General features: G+C 38.3%; 2 protein-coding genes across 2 annotated transcripts; both read right to left on the bottom strand.

Annotated features, from left to right (window-relative positions):
• Window positions 1-2,111: 2,111 nt before the first annotated feature.
• LOC109463799 (zinc finger protein 664-like) lies at window positions 2,112-5,137 on the bottom strand. The gene is made up of 3 exons (XM_019760667.1): window positions 4,810-5,137; window positions 3,612-3,638; window positions 2,112-3,566 (listed from the first exon to the last, which is right to left on the bottom strand). The coding sequence occupies exon 3, from the start codon at window positions 3,494-3,496 to the stop codon at window positions 2,252-2,254; it is 1,245 nt and encodes a 414-aa protein (XP_019616226.1). The 5' UTR covers window positions 3,497-3,566; window positions 3,612-3,638; window positions 4,810-5,137; the 3' UTR covers window positions 2,112-2,251.
• Window positions 5,138-5,180: 43 nt separating this feature from the next.
• On the bottom strand, window positions 5,181-14,172 carry LOC109463850 (alpha-N-acetylneuraminide alpha-2,8-sialyltransferase-like). The gene is made up of 8 exons (XM_019760726.1): window positions 14,037-14,172; window positions 12,412-12,572; window positions 10,982-11,152; window positions 10,353-10,497; window positions 8,813-8,925; window positions 7,815-7,907; window positions 6,535-6,782; window positions 5,181-5,964 (listed from the first exon to the last, which is right to left on the bottom strand). The coding sequence occupies exons 1-8, from the start codon at window positions 14,046-14,048 to the stop codon at window positions 5,747-5,749; spliced, it is 1,161 nt and encodes a 386-aa protein (XP_019616285.1). The 5' UTR covers window positions 14,049-14,172; the 3' UTR covers window positions 5,181-5,746.
• Window positions 14,173-14,264: the final 92 nt, after the last annotated feature.

Raw genomic sequence — 14,264 nt, 5'->3', positions numbered from 1 at the left:
GAATATAGGCATTACATAAATATAGATCATTTTCTAGACCGAAAAAGTGCTTGTCGAACTTGCACCAAACACTGTCTACCGTACTACTACTCAATTTTGAGATCCCTTTCCTGTACGAACTTTTGAAAAAGACTGCTACCCCACCCGAATTTCGTTTTGCCCCTTTACTTCTAACTCTACTGCTAGTGAAAAAACTATAACCTGGTACATCTAATTCTATATGACTGTCCAGCCAGGTTTCTTGGACACAAATAACATCGCTATTCTCTACATAGGAAAGAAATTCTTCATCACCAAATTTCTTACAACAACTGCCCTGGATGTTCCAAGAAGAGAAGACTAGAGCAGACTTTTTTGGCATCTTCCGAATATGAAGAAGGGTACACAATAGCTAAACGGAGCTAGTTATTATGGCATATGTCTAGTATAAAGACTATAAAGAGCATATATGAATAGCAGCACTAAATAACAAATAGAATGACTTTACCTCTGTCACGTTACATGTTTTCATTCAAAGTCTCAGGTATCAAGAGGTAAGAATGTCCCATGCTCTAAGGAATCGTTTTCCAATCTGCTTCCATGGTAGAACGGACTGTTTCGTGGGTCCTACCGGTGACTGGAGCGTAGTGATCGACGTGGTCGCGACTTGTTGAGTTGCGCCAGCTCGGCTTCCTGTTGTCGAATTTCCCTTCGGTGGCTGACTCGGAGGATTCCTTGACCCAAGTGGAACGGCGTTCGCGCTGCTCCTGAAGGGCTGACTTCCATGCCAGTGTCGCATATAATGATGCAAAAATATAAATAATACATATAAATAATAGAAAATATAAATAATGTTTGGTATCAAAATATCACAAAAAAAAGACACATACATAATCATGCTTTATTGGAGCTCTGTGGGCATATGTGCCTTTAACACCGAATTTCAAGTTCGGTTTTAATACTTGGGCAGTCTTTTTTGTTGCATTGGCAAATATATTTATTTAGAATAGACACAGCATGACATGAAGTGGTGACTGTTATAGACCTATATTATATCTAAACTTTTCTACTGAAACAGGTACATGTAGTCAATTATAATAAATATGCCTGTAAAACTATGATTAAGATATTAAATCATGTTGCAACCATTTTCCGAATTGAAATTTCATGCAAGGTACCTAAGTTGAGTTATACAAGTGTAAATGTGGCAGATTTTTATGTTATATACATATTCACAGTTTTTCAATGGCTTAATACATAGATATGTGCATCTATTCACTTTACAGTGACAGTATAATCCTCCGACTTTCGATCCACTAGTTACATTCTAACAGCAGGAAGTTTCAAATTCAAGTGCTATAACGAAGTGCATGGTTACTGACATTTGTAAATGGGTCTGTCCTGTGCTTGTTGGGTTTCTCATCTATAGGTATACTAGTAGCTAAGTACATGTACATGTTGTTACTTGACATAATCATAACTATAAAGCTATCTATGGGAAAATAGTTGTTTCTTTCATATCATAGACTGGCTCTAGCTTCTAATATTTATTGGGACTACTCACATAACATGTTTTGGAACACTTTGGAGTATTTAAACCAGATGCGCTCCAGTGACCATCCGCTGCATCATATGGTCACAGAGGACAGACAACAGCAGACTGGAAGAACTCTCAGGAACCACCACCAACTCACACTGCCTTCATGTAGAACCGAACGTCTCAAAAGATCGTTTCTACATCAAGCAACATCCCTGTACAACCAGACTCTGTAGAAACGATTATCAGAGACTGCTTAAACACTTGTACCAAATGGCATATGCGCTATTCTATTGTGAACCAGAATTTGTGTACTACAAACTTGTGTACTCGACTTGCATTCTTGTAATTTCACCTGTAGTACTGTAACGCTATTGTTATATCTTCTATTCAAGATTTTAATTAGTACCACTGAATTTTAATATTTTATTGAATGTAATATACGTTTCGTGAATCAATTAATTTTATGGAAAGGTGTAGCAATGTAATTTTCCACATTTTAATGTTAATTAGCAAGGTATTTCAGACACCAATTCATTTGTCTGCTATTTGCTAATAAAGTCATATCGTATATCGTATATCGTATATATTAAAACATTTCATGATCAAGTTTGAAATGATGCAACTTAAATGAATGTGCAAAGAAATGGGAGTAAATGCCATCGTACGATTTCCTTGTCCAGAATATTTTGTTTTACTTTTAGTTTGCCACTCGTAAATTGCATATGGGGTGCCTTAACACTTGTATATGTCGATGAGTTGCTTTTCTCTTGTATGCACTTTCATATGAGTTGTTAGACCAGATCTATAGGCTGACCTGTAGCTACACAGCTCACATACATAGGGCTTAAGTCCTGTATGTTTAACCATGTGTTTGTCCATGTTCCCTTTCCAGATAGTGCGATAGTCACACAGCTCACACTTGTGGGGCTTCTCTCCTGTATGTAGTTTCATGTGGTGCAAAAGCTGAGACTTATGAGCTGTTCTCACCCCACATTTTTCACACATGTAGGGTTTCTCACCAGTGTGTTTAGACATGTGTGACTCTAAGCTATGTTTCCATACAGTGGAGAAGTCACATTGGCCACATTTGTAACGCTTGGTTTTCTGCTCACTTTTAAGTGGCTTTTCGTCCATGTGTACTTTCATATGACAGGAGAGACCAGAAGGGTTACTGGTCTTAAACCCACACTTTTCACACATGTAGGGTTTTTCACCAGTGTGTTTAGCCTTGTGTCTATTTAGGTGTCCTTTCTGGTTTGCTGAATAGTCGCACTGGTCACATTTGTACTGTTTCTCTCCTGAATGGATTTTCATGTGTCTCGAGAGGTGACTCCTATATGGTGTAGCGTACCCACACTCCCCACATATGTAGGGTTTCTCACCAAAGTGCTTTGCCATGTGTGAGTCTAAGTATTGCTTCCAAGCTGTGCTATAATCACACTGGTCACACTTGTATGGCTTTTCTCCTGTATGTATTATTTTGTGTCGAGATAGGCAGGACCTAACTGCAGTTCTGAATCCACACTCCTCACACACGTAGGGCTTCTCACCGGTGTGTTTGGCCATGTGAATATCCAAGCTGTGTTTCCAAGCTGCCGAATAGTCACACTGGTTACACTTGTACACCTTCTTTGCTGTATGCTTTTTCATATGTCTGGAGAGCTTAGATTGGTCATCTGTTGTGAATCCACACTTTCCACACATGTAGGATTTATCATCGTTTTTTTCGTCTGTGCAGAAGTCAGTAGAACTAGAAGATGTATCTCCATCCTCCCCTTGTACAAAGAATTTCTTACTTCTTTGTCTTGACATACTGGAATAGATATTGAACTCGCCCTGACAGCACTCCATTTCAGTTGTCCGGTTTCCTTTTAGTGGTTGGTTATTGTCGATAGGAACATCAGTTGGAGACCCACAGCTGGCTGATGCCATGTTGACAGGAACGTCAGTAGGAGACCCACAGCTGGCTGATGCCATGTTGACAGGAACGTCAGTAGGAGACCCACAGCTGGCTGATGATATGTTGACAGGAACGTCAGTAGGAGACCCCCAGCTGGCTGATGATATGTTGACAGGAACGTCAGTAGGAGACCCCCAGCTGGCTGATGCCGTATCAGATCTGTTTTAAAAAGGAAAATGCAATGTAATAAAAATATTATGATAATTGCAGTAATTCTGTTTTAATTAAAGTTGTTAATTTGATAAATGATCTCATCTATACTTTCCACGTGTGTCGTTAAAGACACTGCTGCCTGCATCGGGCCAAATTCAGATGAAAAATTGGCCAAAATGCAGGAAAACTGGGTACTGTGCAGGCGGATATGCTCTGCCAAACTGTAAAACACACCCAAATATTTCAAATATGTCTTTTTGTTGGGTTGGGTTGGAGTTGGATAATTATGTACACAACACAGAAAGCATTGCAGTTACATAATATTCAGAAGTATGCTGGTCCCCATTGAAAGGAATATAGGGAAGTTTTGATCACAAGCACACTTCTAGTGTTACGATTCTTTCTATAGTGTTATTCAAAACATAACACAGTCGGATTGACATTACATGTGTAAGCCTTTAATAGCCTGTAACTCTAGCAAGGACCCGATACAATGATCTTGATTCTATATATATATGTTAAGCACACAGCTGTCACAAGTATCAACGTAGTACGTATAAATTTTTCATAGAACAGGCAAACATAACTAGATTCATGGCTGTGTAACAAATATTTTTGTAGTTATATACAGAGCTGTTCAAACCCTGAAACTGGACTGCTAACTGTGAGAAATAACAGTGCAGTGGTGGGGGGGGGGGGTGTATGAGGTTGGAAATTGTGAGCCTCAGTTTTGAGCATCTGAATAAGAAACTAGTGAGGGTTTGGGTAAATTTGGACAAGGAACTAGTGAAGTTGTTGAGGAAATCATGCATTGGAACTAGGACAGGATCTAAAACTGATTTTTTTACCCCTTTCATACACACCCCTCCACACTTATTTTTTTGGAACAGCCCATGATATTGCGTTGATACCAGTGTTCAATACCGCATACGCAAAGGGATGATAATACACTGCTTCTGTGCGTATCTAGCACTTCGTTAAGCGTTGAATACCTCAATTACGGGTCTGATGAAGGTAATTATCAGTAGTTTCAGTGCTACGAGCAAAATAGCGGATCTGGAGTCGCCCCCCCCCAAACATACTGTTTATCTGTCTTATCTATGTCGCATATAAACAAATGAACGAACAACAATAAAACGTTAAACCATTAGGAAAGTGAGAAAATGGCGTTACCCACCGGATTTTAAATTTACACCATTGCAGCACTTGGAGAAACGACAAAAACTGTGGAAGAACTGAACAAAGGACACGTCGGCTAGGGTCAAGATGGAGAGTCGACGGTAATATCAGGGTCAAAGAGTAAATGAATGCACCTGATTACCCACATATTTCGTTCCGCAAAATATTTCAGCTTAACGAGCACCGATATTTTGTCCTTCTCATGCCCGGTTTACATTGCACGGTCAAGTCAACGAAGATTCGTGAATGTCAAAGTTAGTTATAAGAATTTACTAACATTTTAACTTAATAAAAGAGCTTAAAACCAACACATTTTATAAATAATGAAAGACCTTCATTCTACGTTTATCGTAGTGTACGAGTTAAATACAGGTCATAGTGCCACTGAAAAAGGTCTATGTTCAAACAGTGATACAAGTCTGGTATCTTACATCAATTGGCACTGGATCAATATATTAACATGACATGACAGTCTTAAAGTGCAAAAGAAGAGCGGAAAGCATTGTGATAAAAATAATTTTAAAAGAACATGTCGAGAGAAAAAGACGGTCGAAGGTAGCACAACAAAGGTGAATCGTGCAACAACGTTTTATTTGGTAATTCAGCAGCGCTCGTTTATACAAAGATGAACAAATACCGGGTTGGTATCAGTTGGGAAATAATAAGCCACTGCCCATGAAAAGATTGCTAATCACAAGTTCTTTTAAAAAACAACGGACAGGTAGAACAAAATATACTGCAGCACTTTTGGGAGGTAATGTACTGAGACCTGGAGTTCTTTTTTTATCAACTACACTACAGGAAAACATAAACAAATTAACTCGGCAGCGCCAGCATAAACCCCCTTCCTGGCAGCAATGGCCACTCTAAGGATATTTTACGAAAACAAATGTATTTCGACATGACAGTCACGAGTTTTTAGCTCACAGGCACATTCATGCACATCTGTTTGTAGTCATGTGCAGGACTCCTTCGTTGTGAAGTTTTTGGTGTTGCTGAAATTCATCTGGGAGTTTGTGAGCCTTGTGTACTGGGTGGTTGTCGTAATAATGCTGGGTGAGGTTGTTGCCAAGTCTGTCCAAGTGCCAAGGCCAGAATCCGTACAGATGCACTTCCTCACACATACTTAGAGCTGCACTGACCAGAAATAGACCTGAAACACAACATCTGAAGGTTTATAATTGAATGAATGAAGACTTAACTGGTCGTTCCTCACTGAAATATTCGTATTATTAAAACAAATATATGGTCACAATAAATACATACTTATAGAGTTGAGCACAGTTTGCAACAGCAAGAAAAGCATGTTGGCACGAGCCTGTTGGCACGAGTATTTATTACTCTTGGCAACCTCCACTTTTGTTTGTGTACCGGCGAACATGTAAGGGGGGGTGGTACGTTTAGTCCGTTTATCAAAAATAACAAATCTACATTTTTCTGTACCATTTAATTCTGAGTCTAAAGTGGTAACGGGGAATTGGATGCTCTCTACGGGTCCAAAAAGAAAAGTTCTATCATTGTGATATAAACTACAGTGACTGCTTCAACCTAGGTGTAATAAATATAAGCTACGTACTATAAATCAATAGCATCAATTTCGGTGTGGCCTTTTACGAAGAGGTTAAATACGTTGTCAAAAAAGCAAGGGACTGGGAGTGACTGTAACTGCTGAAAATGAATTCAAAATTTGCAAGATAATTTTCTCATCCAAATTACTACCAACCTGTTGATGCTCTCCATGCCTTGACACCATGTTTCTTCCAGTACTTATTCATGTTGCCCATGAATACGGGGTTCGCAAAGATTATTTCGTTGTCTGATTTAAATTCTTTCAGTACGTGCTGGGCTTTGAAGGTGTATGATGTACACATTTTGTATGCAAATGGAGTCATCCAGATGTAACTTTTCCCATAAACAGACAGATCTTTGACAAAGTTTTCCTTCAATGTCTGGTTCCTGAAATTTTTGTACCTGGAAAAGAACAGAAGAATACTTGAATGAAAAAAATGTTTAATTGAATGTTTTGTGTTAATTGAGATTGCTTTCGACTTAGTAAACGTTCATGTTATTTCAGCTTCTTTAATTACCTTCGTGGGCATAGGTACTGTTTGGGGAGCATTCGTATGTCCGTGCATAAGTGTATTGTATAATCTTCTATTGGCCTTTTGGCAAAACATTTTTTTTATCTAATTTGATTCATTGATCATGAAATATTATCAATACAATACACGTGGGGCAAAGGCAACTGTTGCTGGTGTTGTGTCACACACATACTGTAGAACAAATACAGGACAGACAATACTCAATTTCACTTGAGTTAAGTGAGGAAAGTCGTGTAAAGTGCATTTCTTAATTGGCAAGGGCACAAGGTCGGTGGCATGCGCATGTGGAGACTCGAACCCGGGACCTCTTGGTTCCGAGTCGAGCACTCTGCCGTTACGCCACACGACCCCAGCAAAACAATTTTTTTAACTTTGGGGACAAGTCAGTGCATTTATGAAGCCTCAGGCTACCCACATAAAATTGTAATTAGCGCTAATGCATGCCCCCTACCATACCATTGGGTAAACTGGCAGACAATGGATAACAATTAGCGAAGACGACTTGCATCATCATTTCCATACATAGAAGAAAGGTTTAATATAATTATCCAAACTATCATGACAATGTTGTGTCTATTGAGAAGTCCTTAATTCCCCTAACATGAGGGTCAATCTCAGATATGGATCCCAGTTTTAAGAGCAAACATACTGTCAACATAAATGTACTAATATCTCAAATACGAAATGCAAGGCCACTTTACCTAGTCTAAAAACAACTATAGGTAAAACCGTATACTTATAAACTTTTTGGAAGGCAGGGTAGGTCTTTGTGAATAAAAACTGTTTTACTTATTAAACACAAAAGGTAAATTCAAAAAGTAAATATTGCTATCTAAACTTAATGTTACTATTAAAATCCTGATGTATTTACTGTTAGGTACTAGTAAGTGATAACACTTACTTGTCTCGGATGATAGTTGGGTTTGCAGTGATGAGATTAGTCTTACTTCCAACTTCAGCGATGTGGTGTCCATCAATCGGGGCCATATTGCAACTGCAAACAGATTGAAAGAAATGTGTAATCGTGTTAAATGTACTCAACAAACGTTTTTTGATAACATCAGAAGATCGAGAAGCTATGCTTTCTTTTTTTTTCTTCTGACAAAAAGAAAACATCACAACCGACCTTCATTTGTTGGCTGTCTGAAACTTTCCCCAAGTCCTTTCGAAAGAGGCTATTGAGTATGACAGCGTAAACCTCATCGGCATTTCCATTCATTTTTATTTATCTATTTATTGAGTAGTCCATTCAAGTTTAGCAAAGTGTTTCAATGAGGCCTAAAATACATAACAACATAACATAACATAACATAACATATAACATAAAATCAAATATAACAAAAGAAGTGAACTTGTGACAAAATTTGAACATACTAGGTAATAGAGGATTGTAAGACATAGGTAACCGAAGGTATATATAAACTTAAATTTGTTTCATATACGAAGGCCATGATACATATGTTCAAAAATTTAAGTAATCAAGAACAATAATTGTTCCTATCAATCACCATTACCAAAATCACAAATTTCTGACGTCGATTACGAAGATCAACTTTAAACAAAAAAGGTTAAAACAATACCATCAATATAGGTCTTAAAGCTGCATTATGTAGTTTTTTGCGCAAAAAATTTCTCAGTTTTCTAATCGCTCGCATCGCAAAAATATCGTCTCGCCTCCATTAACTGAATGGTGCAGTGTAACACGGTAGGGTTTATTCAACTAGCAATGTAAAAATGTGGCCAGAAAATCGACTTTTTGTTTTAAGATTAGACGGCCAAAAATCGCATAATGCAGCATTCAATATCTGATTTAATTAATTTCTTATTTGTTTCTCATTTCTCATTTATTTCCCCTTGTCTCTCAATTAATTTCTCATATCTGTTTCTCATTGTACTTACCGGAAAACAAAGTCGGCTGCATCTATCTCTTTCCCACAGTTGCTGTTCTTCAGAAGCCCACTGTTTCCTACCACACTGCACCTGGAGTGCTTCATATGGGCAAATGGCGAACTCTAGGAGAGAATAAACATTTTTATCTTGTCCTGGACATAGCCTGGGTGCCAAACCCATAGCACACTGGACACAAAGTTTCTCAGTGAGCCTGGGTCTGGCCGGAAGCCTTGGGAAAGGCTCTCCCGCATAGGGAGAAAAAGCTATGATTGATGACCCCTCACACCACAGGTAGCCTGTTACATGACACCACCATTGGTCAACAGGAGACAATCTTGGGCTCAATAGTTATTCATTAACCAGTCAATTTTCTAATAATTTGTGTCTAGTGTGCTATAGGTTTGGAACCCAAGCTGAGTCCTGGACCAGTGTTCGAAAATGCATTTGTTCCGCAAACCGGTAAACCGCCTTTAGGCGTAACACACCCGTTTGTACATGTACAAGCTGCGTAATACCGAACTGTACGGTTTAAACCACTCAAACCGGGATGGACCCCTCACTGTTTTGATAAGTGTTGTGGTATCTTTAACGTGTTCAAATTCAAGACACGCGGGACCTCCATTTAGCGTCCTTTCCTAGAGGGACCCCCTGAACCTAAGCTAGGTACTACTGTAATTCCTGATTTGTTCACTGTACTGATAAGTTCACTGTTTTCACTGTTGCTTCTGTACAGTGAACTTATCATTACAGTTAACAAATAATTCCTGGACTTTCTTTTTTCTGCACCTGTCACCACCGTGAACATATAATTCCGTGAACATGTCCATTTTTCTCAGACAGTGAAATTTTGCTACCGTGAACATAAAGTGAATTACAGTAATTTTCACCTGAGTGAAGTGAGGAAAGTCGTGTAAAGTACCTTTCCCAAGGGCACAAACACAGTGCTAATATAGCCCACACATGGTGTACCCATTTTATGGTACCACCACAAAATACTAGAGTGAAAACAAACATGACAATAGCTAAAGCTATCTCATTTTGACACCTCCGCTTCCTGTATGGCACCTTTTTGTGCACTGGAGTATAGGGTTAATTCAACTTAAATTCATCTAAAAAATTTGTAAGAAAATTGACTTTTCTTTTATATATACTTTTTACACAATAAAGAGAATTTAGAATGGTTTATTTAATTGAAACCCTAAACATACACAATACGCTCTGACAACAGACTCGCAGGCAACCAAACTGGATGCCTGAATTGCTCTGTGGTCAACACAAAATATCATTAAAATATGCTATCAAAAGGTATTATTGTTAAAAAAAAACATTATTGCACATTATTAGACATTGCTAAAATTTATATTAATTATAAATACCCCTCTGCTTTAAACATTACGCAGATCTGGAGTTATAAATGGTTGGAACGTCAATATGCATATTTCAAAACGTCACATTAAGCAGTAATAACAGTTCGGTAAGAAAGTGTTGTCTTGTAACAACAGTAGCAACAAATCACTTTTACAATGTCGTGCAAAGAATGCAGTCTGACCTGAGGAAAACGTTCCCACACATCGTCTGTCACGTTCAGCCTGCTGTGTCTCTCCGCATCATACTGGATAACACTCCCCAATGGGAAGTTCTCCTTTGTGACAATGAAGTCTTCTTTGGTGTTGCAGATGTCGTCAAGTTCCCGCCTGTAGGATATTTATAGTTAGCATGCAGCAGTAAGTGATGAAAGTTTTGATGAAGAAATTAGATACTGTGTAACAGTGGGGGGTTTATAGGCGCTACCAACTGATCCGGCAAACGGGTCTAGACCTTTTAGCGGAGAGGTTAGAGTGTATGACTGGGGCCCGGGAGGTTGTGGGTTCGAACCCAGGCCCGGGACCAGTGGGACTCATGGTTGGTCTGGAAAGTTACAAAGCAATATATGCTGTACAGTTATAAAATTTATTTTAATTGCAGGTGTAATTTATTAGATAATGTTATTTGTGTTCATATCTTGTTTTAACTATTTATTGTTGTTTTTATATTTCATATTCCAGGTATGTGTTAGGTGGGCACGCTTTCAGCATGTTTGCTGCCTAGTGCACACTTTGTATTGTCATGTTTTAATTTCTGAATAAATAAATAAAAGCAATATATTAACTGAGAGAGGATTTCTCACAAAATACACACCTGAAAACATCAGCTGCAGTCTTGTTGTATGACCAGATGGGCTTCTCTGTTGGAACTTGCTGCACTTCCTCCCATTCTTTGTTATCTTTTAAGTCCTTCAGTCTCTTTATCTCATCTGTTGTCATAATGTGTGGCTTGGGACCTTTTTCTTGTATGATTGCATGGAGATCTCTGCAATTTGAGAATTTGATATACTTTAAAACTACATGATTAATACATGATTGTCAGACTCAGAAATAAGGCATTAAAATCTATGTCCAGTCACCACACTGCTCGAAAACTTAGATTTACCGATACTAGTACCAGTTGAGTTGGCTAATGTTTACTTTGTTTTTTTTAATAAACACATCTAGACTTTACAATGGCAATAAATTGAATTAAAGTCAAGTACCATAATACCGGACTCAACAAGGTTTGTAAAGGAAATTTCTTCAATTGACCTTATTTACTACCATTGTAAAGCCAGATACTGTGTACATAGTAAACATTACCTGAATTTACAACCTTTGGTAAATCAACTTTTTCGTACAGTGTTACCAGCTAGGCCAGGAGGCTAATATATTTGACCTAGACCTTTGTTTTCCTAAGACCTAACAAGACACCAACATCATGACAATTTATAGAGGTCTTCCTATTAATATTAGTTAAGCTGACCATGAATGTGTGGAAACAGAGGCACACTAACACACCAAAAACAAAGCATCCATTTTTCATGGAGATAAAAATTGCTCCATCGTGATAAGCGGTCTCCCCAAACACGAGGATATGATTTCTTTCAAGTCATCAGCCAAGCGTAGTGTTGTAGTACATTGACCGTGAAACATAGTAAGTGTAGTGGGAAAGTCCACAAAGCAATAACGGGGTCCGTGATTTGGGTCGCATCTATTCGTAAAGAGTCGACTGCATTTTGCACATTTGAATAAAAACATACATGTAACCTACTCTATACTGGGTCCATCTAATATGTGTGTTATGTGAGCACTCAAGCCGTCAGCCACTTGCAGGCCCAGTTAACAAAAACACAACTGAGTCAGATATTTCTATACTCTATTAAATTCCATTGTGCATAATTTGTACCATTCATGGTCCTACCAGACCAATAAATGCCTGCTACTGAATGAATGATTATCCAAACAAAGCTTGCTGATTGAGCCACATGCTTAGCCTCTACCAGGCTTGAGGGCGCGGCTGGAAATAGTAGAAATTGGCCAAATAGAGAGATAACACGCCGAGGGCGTTTAGCCATCCATTTTACAGTTTGCCGGCCCACAAAAGAAGATAGCGATATTCCACAGGCTTGTGGGCCGGCAAACTGTAAACTGGATAGCTAAACTCCCTCGGCGTGTTATATCTCTGTATTTGGCCAATTTCTACTACATTTGTATTTCCAGCCGCGCCCTCAAGCCTGGTAGAGGCTACCACATGCTCACCTTTTGTCCATCTGTTCTGGGTTGATAGGAAGATGCCCTGTTAGAGATGACAAGCCAGTGTCAGGCTGGTGAAACATCACAAACATCAGCAGCAGCATGTTGATCAGCACTGATGCACACAGCAGCCACTGGATGGCTCTTCCAAATAACCTCCTTGGATCCTGTTTTTGATTTGAAATATTGTTTTTATGAAGCTTTATGTAACATTAGGACGATACAAAAGTCAATTTTCAAAATTTTCAAAATTCAATTTTCAAAATTCACGTCATCTTTACGAATGAAGTTAAGCCACCCCTACTCCATTGGAAATAAGTGTAATTCAGGAAGTAGAGGTGCCAAAATATTACATCATATATATAGTCAAGTTTATTGTGCAACAATTGCATTGGATACAATGTATGGCAAAAAAAATAATAGTAAGTATATACTATTTCTACTGGTGTACTAATCTAACTTCAATACATGTATATAATGTTATAATGGAATACTACATTTCACATTGCTGTAACATGGATTCTCTTTTGAATACCATTATGTACATATTGACCTAGACAGACAGAATGATTTTACAGAGTATGTGGTACTAAAATGCCCTTGCCGTATATTGGCTCTTTTAGTGCCAAATAGAAATGCCAAAATTGTGAGATGTGCAAATAGATTAAAAAGTGAAAGTTAATGACAATCATGTAAAGAATTTTTCAATTGAAATATTTTAATTTTGGGTACAAAAGGAATCGGCATATTACTAGTAACTTACCTCAATGAAACAAATATTGGTATTAAGCCCCTTAATCTAAGGTAAAATACTAGTGGCATGTACCTAGTATATATCGATACGTGTATATGCCAATATATTGTCCTAAGGAAGAATTTACTAATTTCATGTCGCAAATGTGTTACATTTACAGAAGGTAGGGAGTACAGTACTTTAGATACGGAGAGGCCTGCGTTACTGATCTAACAAACGTAATATCCATGTTAAAAAATAACGCTTCAAAGCTGGTATTACGCCAAAGGGTGGTTATACCGGCTATACAGATACAGAAGCTGGTGTGTTACGCCGAAGGGTGGTTATACTGGCTATACCGATACAGAAAGCTTTTTAAAGGCTCTTGGACCTAACCACTATGTTTATTGTTGATGTGTATGGTATAATATAATACAGTATATGTTGTATCTACAATATCAGGACGCGTCATTGACTGCGTGTTGTATGTAGGGCTTTAAGTGATATAAATTGTTTCCCTTCTTTATATCTGACCTTTACCTCTTCTCTCGTGACCTCGATGAAAAGCCGATTTGAGCTTCTCATGAATAAACAATGGTTCAAACAAAAACAACCATGCCTTGCTTTGACTACGCTTTTCAGCACAACGAAAATATCAGGGGGAAATTTCAAATGCTGAAGATTATTTTTTCAGAGTAGATAATTCTTTCGTGTCATTCTGTGTTTCACACCAAGCGTCCTAATACATGTGTACTAACAGTCAGCTCCACAACTCAACATAATAGTCCATTATGAATCGCCCTGGAACTACGGCTTATACACCTAATATTCTCTCGTACGAATCAGTTACGATAACAATAGTAGCGATTATTGAAAAGTAAAAATGCTGTCTACTTACCTGAAAACACATTCCAGAATCAGTTTTGAATGGCAGCACACGTGAATAATACAGACAACACGATACCGACAACACAATACCGAGTTGACAACACCTATAGTACAGCCATATGTGTATATGTGTGACTTGACTGACAGGTTGAACCAGGTGTGCTCTGACGTCACGATGTGGAAGGCCTGTGATTGGATAGGCCTTGGATATACTGTATGCAGCGTCTTTCATTGGGAT

The sequence above is a fragment of the Branchiostoma belcheri genome, unplaced genomic scaffold (assembly GCF_001625305.1).
Source record: "Branchiostoma belcheri isolate BF01 breed outbred unplaced genomic scaffold, Haploidv18h27 scaffold13, whole genome shotgun sequence".
Taxonomy (NCBI): Eukaryota; Metazoa; Chordata; class Leptocardii; order Amphioxiformes; family Branchiostomatidae; genus Branchiostoma; species Branchiostoma belcheri.
Note: the sequence above shows the minus strand (reverse complement) of the source record. Positions and strands in the feature narration are given on the sequence as shown.

Coding starts and splice junctions, on each gene's coding strand:
- LOC109463799 (XM_019760667.1), bottom strand. CDS start 3,496: ATGGCATCAGCCAGCTGTGGGTCTCCTACTGACGTTCCTGTCAACATG.
- LOC109463850 (XM_019760726.1), bottom strand. Junction 11,153..12,411: donor CCAGAACAGATGGACAAAAG/GTGAGCATGTGG, acceptor CTCAAATTGCAG/AGATCTCCATGCAATCATAC. Junction 7,908..8,812: donor GCAGCCGACTTTGTTTTCCG/GTAAGTACAATG, acceptor ATCTGTTTGCAG/TTGCAATATGGCCCCGATTG.